Source organism: Momordica charantia, assembly GCF_013281855.1.
Source record: "Momordica charantia cultivar OHB3-1 chromosome 9 unlocalized genomic scaffold, Mcharantia_2.0 BLBB01000009.1, whole genome shotgun sequence".
NCBI lineage: Eukaryota > Viridiplantae > Streptophyta > Magnoliopsida > Cucurbitales > Cucurbitaceae > Momordica > Momordica charantia.
In genome coordinates, this window is record NW_028275167.1 from 13,983,685 (window position 1) to 13,991,904 (window position 8,220).

At 33.5% G+C, this 8,220-nt stretch overlaps 1 protein-coding gene across 6 annotated transcripts; it reads left to right on the forward strand.

Annotated features, from left to right (window-relative positions):
• Nucleotides 1-3,949: 3,949 nt before the first annotated feature.
• On the forward strand, nucleotides 3,950-7,608 carry LOC111024173 (NAD(P)-binding Rossmann-fold superfamily protein). Of its 6 annotated transcripts, none has more exons than XR_015787449.1 (7): nucleotides 3,950-4,230; nucleotides 4,302-4,371; nucleotides 5,372-5,565; nucleotides 6,142-6,314; nucleotides 6,416-6,876; nucleotides 7,080-7,178; nucleotides 7,253-7,608. XR_015787449.1 is itself a non-coding variant. In XM_022301786.2 (6 exons), exons 1-5 carry the CDS (start codon nucleotides 4,015-4,017, stop codon nucleotides 7,169-7,171), a joined length of 723 nt encoding a protein of 240 aa, XP_022157478.1. In that variant the 5' UTR covers nucleotides 3,951-4,014; the 3' UTR covers nucleotides 7,172-7,178; nucleotides 7,253-7,608. The 6 variants fall into 6 exon arrangements, 2 of the variants coding, with proteins under 2 accessions (XP_022157478.1, XP_087974284.1); XR_015787450.1 differs by having other exon boundaries at nucleotides 7,102-7,178; XR_015787448.1 differs by having other exon boundaries at nucleotides 7,080-7,608.
• Nucleotides 7,609-8,220: the final 612 nt, after the last annotated feature.

Sequence of the window (8,220 nt, forward strand, 5' to 3'; positions counted from 1 at the left end):
ATATACCACGATCATTGCATTCTAAGAAGCCTCATTTTAATTCTTGATATATGAGAATTAGTCATCGAGTTACTGAAACATTACTCGAAAGAATCTGCAGAAAATAGTCATATTTTGCATCACATAATCTTTCTTTATCACTAAATCAGAACAAAGATCAATCCATAAAATATGACAAAAAGGTAACCAAAACCAACAAAATAAAAAATGCATATTAGCAATCAAGGAAACATATATTAATATTTACCTAAGGAGAGATATGATCGATTTTTATTATTTATTATTTAATCTAAACTATATTTTCAATATAATCTCCCCAACTGACCATATCTACAAGGTGTCCTAAAAACAAGTTGTGTCCAACAAAATCCCTTGAATATTGGAGGTTGCTAACAAACGGTCAATTATTTAAACCTCATTTATTTAAACAACATTCAAAATCGATCGATGAATAACCTTGTTGATAACAAAAACAATGAGGTTTGGAGTATTACAAAACAATCGATTAAAAACAAAAACAGTCGACTACTTTCCCTTGAAGGAGGAACGTCGAAATTTGGAGGATTTTAGAAGGAGGATTTGAGAAGGAACGCCAATGGATGATTTCAATTTTTTTATTTCAAGTGATTTTGTACCCGAAAGCTTCAAGGAATTTTGCCGAAGGAATGCCAGAATCTAAAATTAGGATTTTGTACCCAATTTGAAATCACACAGGATTTCAATTGAAGCTTCAAAATTGAAATCACACAATCACCTAGAATTTCAATTTTTGATTTCAAGGGATTTTGCCTAAAGCTATCCACCATTGAAATCAAGGGATTTTGATTTCAACTAGAAGAATCAGAGATTACGAAGCTAGGAGATTGTCTACCCCAAGAGGGACACCAAAAGCTTACCCGAAGGAGGTTATTTAGGTTCTGGCAAGAGTGGGAAGAGGGATGTCGAAGATTGTGTACGCCAAAGATGGACACCGAAAGCTTGAGGCGCACGAGGCTTGAGGGGCTTGAGACTTGATTGAATCAAATTTTATTTGATTTTAGGAAGGAAGAGTTAGGGCAAGTGTGAGAAGAATGAGTTAAGGGCAAAAGTGAGAAGGAGTCATTTGAGTTGCCTTCCCTTCCATAATGGATCCTAATATGGTACTAATCTTCAACTACTCCATCTATAATTTTAAAAACAGTACTTTACGGCTTCAATCTTTATTTTTCCACTTTTCTAATTTGATTTTACATTTTTTTTAGTTTATTTTACACTTTGATTCAATCTTTTTTTTTATTTCAAAGTATTCAACAGATTTATCTTACAAATTTGGAAATTTTGAAATCTATATATTATTTAAAATTTTTGAACTCTATAATTTCCATTCATTGTCTTCTTTCCTACAATTTAGGTGCATTACACATTTATTGAAGTGTGGTTTCATCACGAATTTATAGGGGTAATGGTAGGATAAACTTACCTATTTTGATGGGAGGGTAAATTTGTCTACATAAAATCACGTAGTTCAGTTCTAACTGTTATTTAGCTATTTTTCTTATATCTGATTATTTTAACTATTTTTCAAATCAAACTATTTAATTTAGTTATTCATCTAGTTGCCCCTAACAAAATTGATTTGAGATCAAATTCATTTTCCTACAAGGGATTTTAGGTTATTTTCTAAATATATTAGCACCAATTAAATTATTTAAATTATTTTATTTTGAATTTGAATTAATTTAAACATGTATATAATTGAAGAATTATCAAAATTATAACATCAATACATGTATGTAATGATACATGTATATATCATTACAATACATGAATATACTGATTGAAAGATTATCAAAATTAGTAGGTCAATACATGAATCTACTAATTGAAAAATTATTAAAATTAGAAGGTCAATACATGTATATATCACTCTACAACTCAATTATCAAAATTAAAAGGTCTGTATATATTATCTATCAAAATTATGAGGTCAATACATGAATATACTAATTGAAGAATTATCAAAATTAGAAGGTCAATACATGAATCTACTAATTGGAAAATTATTAAAATTAGAAGATCAATACATGTACGTATGTAATTCAATTATCAAAATTAGAGGGTTAATACATGTACGTAGCTCAATTATAAAAATATTTTTTTAAAATGAATATAGTGGATTGGATGGGAAATCTTAATTAGAAAAAGGAGTATGTAAGGAGAGTGGAAGCTCCAGAGCTAATCAACTAACTAATACAATTTGGAATAGAGGGCAGCAGAACAAGATTAGAAATTCGTTTCCTTTTCACGTTTACTATTAAATTGTTGATAAATAAATAAAAATATAAAAATATTTTTTTTCAAAAACTAATAAATTTACAAATTTTCAATAGTAGTTAGGATCAATGAGCACTATTTTATTAATTAATCACGTTTTTGTATTTAATTAGTTCACCACTATTCTAATTCTCCTCTAACCTTCACCATACCTATTATTTTATTTATATTTTAATCTATTTAAATATAGAAAGTTGTTCGAATTAAGTAGATATACTTCTCAGATTCGATTCTAAATGACACACTCATGTGGAAAATATCTCTAAAATACAGAATGGCCAAAAACAACTTTGTAAGCTTAATTTTTGTTCGTTTTTCATCGTTCAAGATCTCAAATATCATAACAAAAAGACTACCGGACTTACCTTCCACTAATCGAGTGAGACTGCCGCGGAAGAAAATTGCCGGAAAGTGGACGGGCACTACGGGGTTGGCGGCGTATCGGGGTCAGTGACGGCGGACTGAGTTCGACTGGGCACCGAGGGGCAAATTGAAATGGTGGAGGCAGCGGCCGATGAAATTTGGGGGGAGCAGTATTCAAAAAGGAGATGTGGGGCTGCGAGTGTGAAAAAGGAGATGTGTGTCTATTAGCGTGAAAAAAGTTATTTGATTTTCAAATTTACCATACGCAAAGCAAAAGCATGAGTATGATATTCATTTTGAACTGAGTCATATTAAAGCATCATAAATATATGAAGTGTTATTTTTAACTTATCATTTAGAAATAATCTAGACAATGTATTTTTTTATGTAGGTCAAATCAACATATTTTTTAAATTACATGCAATGTGAAACTTCGTTCTAAATTATTGTGAACAGTTTGATTGAATTTAAATTTGAGAATGCATGGTGGTCGATGAATAAAAGAAAATAAATAAATTGAATTATGAAATAGCAAATTTAAAATGAAATACCCATATTATAAAGGGGTAAATAATTCAAAAAGAAATGAAGAAAAAAAATTCAAATAACTCAAAACTCAGGTTATTCATGCATCCCAAAGGCTACCAAATTTCATATTACACATTCATCTCAAATACATTCATGCACCTCAAAGATTGGCTACCCAATTTCATGTTACACATTCACCTCAAATACAGGATTTACAGTCTCAAGCTTCCCAACACACTCAAGCCCCATTTACTTACCATGAATCGTAATGGAATTGAATCCTAATGAAAATGAATCGGAATATTATTCCATTGATGTTGTTTACTTGAAATTATCTTAAATCGGAATCAGAAACCAATTCATGGTATTTGCTTCCATCTCGAATCGTAATCAGACATATGATGATTACCAAAATACTCTTATGTATTTGTAACTAATTTAAAATTGCGTTTATTAAAAAGGATGTTATGAGATTTTTTTATTGAAAAAATAATTAATTATAATAATTTTTAATTTTACTTTATATTATTTTACTTTTCTCAAAAAAAAAAAAAGATATATTATTTTACTAAATGGTATCTTTTGTATTTAAGTCTAAAAAAATCTGTAAGTGTGGCCTCAAACTTAGACTAGAGACTAAGAGAGTTAAAATAAAACTTAGAGACATAATTCAAACCTAGTGCATTTTGTATAATTTGACGAATAAATTTCTTAAAATAGGAAGTAGGAAAAAAAACAAAAACAAAAACAAAAACACGAAGTAGGAGAAAGGCTGGACCATCAGGGTTGAGAATAAGGAGTAAAACAGGGATGCAGGGAGTGAAGGGATTAGGAGCGGGTGCGCACTCGCGGACCGTCCTCATCACCGGCGTCAGCAAAGGACTCGGCCGAGCCCTTGCCGTTGAGCTCTCAAAGCGTGGCCACACCGTGATTGGCTGCTCTCGGTCTCAGCATCAACTCGATTCTCTCCAATCCGAACTCATCTCCCCTTCCCCCGACTCCCATTTCCTCCTCCCCGCCGATGTGGTTAGCATTCATTCAATTCCTTCATTTCCCCTAAATTCCCATCTCTGTTTCTCAGCAATTGTGGCTTGCAGAGGTCCAATGCCAGCGTTGAACACTTGGCGCGCCTTGTCGTTGAAAGGAAGGGCGTTCCTGATATCATTGGTATTTTCTTTTTTTCACCGACAACTGCGGATTCTTGTTTGGGATTTCTTAGAATTGCATGTTCATTCAGGTGTTCTTGCTTTCTGTATTTGTTGAGAGAGGGGAACTGGGTTTGGGTGTCAATAATTCACAAAATGAAGTGTGGTTCTTGGCATTTGGCCAATGAGGCAATGGGCAAGTGGAAAATTAACACCTAATAAGACCAGTAGGACTGAGCATTGGTGTGTGTTTCGTGTGTCTGCAAATGAGAGAGCCATTTCTCTCCTTGCACCTTGTGGAACAGACAGCCAATGGTCATTCTTTTAGGAAAAAGGCCAAATTTGTGAATTTATTCCCTGCCCAATTTTTCTAGAGCTTTGGAATGAAAGTCATCATGCAATTTTTGTTTGCTGGAGATAGGAAAATGAGGAGTTGGGAGAGCTTTCCATGCCCATGTTCTTCCTTTTTCTCAGAAAACATAGGATATGTTAATTTGTAGAAAATATTATTAGTAGGAGAAGAGGATCAGAGTTCTCTTTAAAAAAATTAAAAATATAAAATGCAAGAAATATGAGAAATTTGCCCTTCTAGAATTCATCAAACGGTCAAAGGTAAAAGTTACCCAATTCTAATTAATTTACATTTAGGCAGGGTAAACTACTTATTTACACCTTTGTAATTGTTCCTTCTCTCCTCTATTCTAGCATATTCAAGAGTCTTTGTTACGTTATATTGTTAGCAAATTCTTCGATGGATGCCTAGTCTGTGACGTTGCAACTGATTCTAGTACCCTAGGTCATGAAATTTTAACTAGTGTAACTTTACAATGATAGAGTCATGCACATGCTGTGCCTCTTCGGCTGTTTTAGACTGTTTCTATGTGTTTAACTCAACTATAATAGCTCAGTCGAAATTAATGGTGCTAAGCAGTTACTTGCCGCCTACAAACTCTTCTGTTTTGCATTTCGGGAGATTTTATCTATATGTGAAACTGAACTGAAATTTGACTGGTTGTTGCCAGTAAATAATGCAGGTACAATTAACAAGAACTCCAAGATCTGGGAGGTTCCTCCTGATGAGTTTGATACTGTCCTTGAGACAAATGTCAAAGGGACCGTAAACGTATTGCGTCACTTCATCCCACTTATGATTTCAAGCAAGAAAGGAGTTATTGTTAATATGTCATCTGGGTGGGGAAGATCTGGTGCTGCCCTGGTAAATTGAAATTTGCAATCTGAAATTTATCTTGCTTTTAGAAAGGGTTATTCTATGTTTCCTCTTTTAAACTGTAATCCAATTGTCATCTTGGGATTGTACTGCATATGAGGCATAAATCCTTTTACACGTGTTTTGCCTTGCAAGTCCTATTAGCTTGACGATGGATTGCGTCCGATGTCCGTTCACTATATTTTTGACCTTAGGAAAGGAAGAGAAAAAAAGAAAGGGAATGTGTAAAAACTTTGGTTGAAGTTTAGACAGGGTTTTTTACTTTTATTGGAATTTCCAATTTTAGGTGGGAACGAAAACAGTTGAGCATGTTCATCAGTTCATGTGGTGTCTGCTGCAAGTGATAGAATTTATTGAGCTTGCGTTCTATCAGTTTCTCCTACGTGACAAGCTGCATTTTTTTTCCTGTTCAAGTACATGAACTCTATCAACGTAAAATGATTATGATGAACTTTTACGGATATAAAATGGATCCACGAAAGGGAAATTGTGTATACCAACTATAGACTGTCAAGTAGAGGATGGAAGAAGGCAGTAAGCTGATATTTTTAAAATTTGTTGTAGGTTGCGCCCTACTGTGCTTCAAAATGGGCCATTGAGGGTCTGACCAGATCAGTGGCTAAAGAGTTGCCAGAGGGAATGGCAATTGTTGCGCTAAATCCCGGAGTTATAAACACAGACATGCTTGCCTCATGCTTTGGTGATTCAGCTTCTTTGTACCAGGCTCCTGATGCATGGTATGGTGATTTATTTGCTCTAATATATGTTCATATGCCTGGTTCACTCTGGAAGCAAAAAGAGATGAATATTGCTCCATTACTTTTTCTTATTTTTCCAGTCTGATTGCTTGTGAACGGTAGAAAGTAAGGGGAATGTTAAGCTGAGGTCCAAAGTATTAACCCTATCACGTAAGACCTGTCAGGCAAAAAATGTAATCTTCTTTGGAATTTTAACCTTCCAAAGTGAATAAAAAACAGAGCAGTGAAAGCCCAGAGGATGGGGTCCGCTAGACACGAAAAAAAGGATTTACGGTAAAATCCTCTAAACGGTTAGGAGACCAGTTGAACATCGCTCCTCCCCAGATTAACAACAAAGTCCCCCCAATCAGGCTAACAAGGCCACGAAATCCTCCATCTCCTTATCGGGCAAAGGAAGATGAAACCAAGAAAAAGGGAGGACTCATTGCCTCTAGGCAAAACTGAAGCCACCGAACGACCCTTCATAGAAGACAGCAGGTAAAGGCAAGGGAATAAAGAACAGAAAGGTCGATTCCCAAACCACCTATCCTCCCAAGAATAGGTATCAATAATGTTTTAAGTATTGCTAGAAGGATAACTAATAGAGATACTTTGTGGCAAGTACTGAATTTTTTCTGTTGAACATACCAAGATTTACAGTATTGTTTAGCATGACAGAACGAATATACGTAATTGCTCTTGATTATTAGACTTATATGAAGCTTTAAGATGTTAAATTGGAAATATAGCTGATGCTCGTACTAGTTTTCTCTCTTCATTGTATTAGGGCTTTGAAGGCAGCTACAATGATTCTCAATCTTACCACAGCAGATAACGGCGCGTCCCTCACCGTCTAATTCTCAGGTGCACTGTTATAGGATAAACGTTGATTTTGTTGTCTATCGTCTACCCATAACTACCTCTCGGCTTATTGATAGGAGTTGGATTCAAATCAGACTTCAGAGGGAAGGGGTGCAAGACAAACTCCAATTTTGGACCGTAACGTAATCGGAGTGGTTGAAAATGATGCCTTCAGCATTTTTGAATCACTTCATTAGTGTGTCTCCATGACTTGTATGTAGGGTGGTTTGATTGAAAGACTAAAGGTAGGTTCTTATCTCTAGCTCTATTACTATTCTAACCAGTTGATAAAGTTTCATGTTTGGTCTTAGAATGTAATGTTGTATGATTTCATGCTTAAGAATATTTCATCATATTATACTGTTTGATTTACAGGGTATAATGAGATGCCCTTAAATTGGTCGTACAATAATGTTTCCATATTTTTTTCTTATTTCTCGTTTTTAGTTCTTGAGAAATGTGATTGCTTATTTGGTTATTGTTCTTTATTTCTCGTTTCTTATTTTTAAGAAATGTTTCTAAAATTGTGTAGAAATTTTATAAGCAATCAAGTTTTGGTTTCTGGTTTTTTGTTTCTTTTCTCCCAAACATAAATAAAAGACATTATTTTATCATTCTTGACTTACAAAATGAATAATAAATATTAAAAAAGAAATGTAACATAAAATATTTGCATACTTAATTTAAAAATTAATTTTGATATTTGTTCAAAAAATTAATATTTATATAAAAATTTTATGTTTTTAATTTAAGATTTTAGAAAACAAGAAAGAGTAAACATGTGTTGAATTATTTTTTTTTTTCAATAAAAAAGAAGGAACATGAAATAATTATGAAATGCAGTTCTGTTTTTTTAAATTATATTTGACCTACTTTTTCAAAATAGGTTTTTTTTATCCGTTTACTAGTGTCAGCCATCATGTGAAATTACATTTCTGACTACTGAAGTTCTCCCCAATTAACAAATTATCTTGGATTTATAACTCGTGGAAATTTTATATGATGCCGTATTGTTAGAGCTTGAGATTCATCATCAATTGAAGAT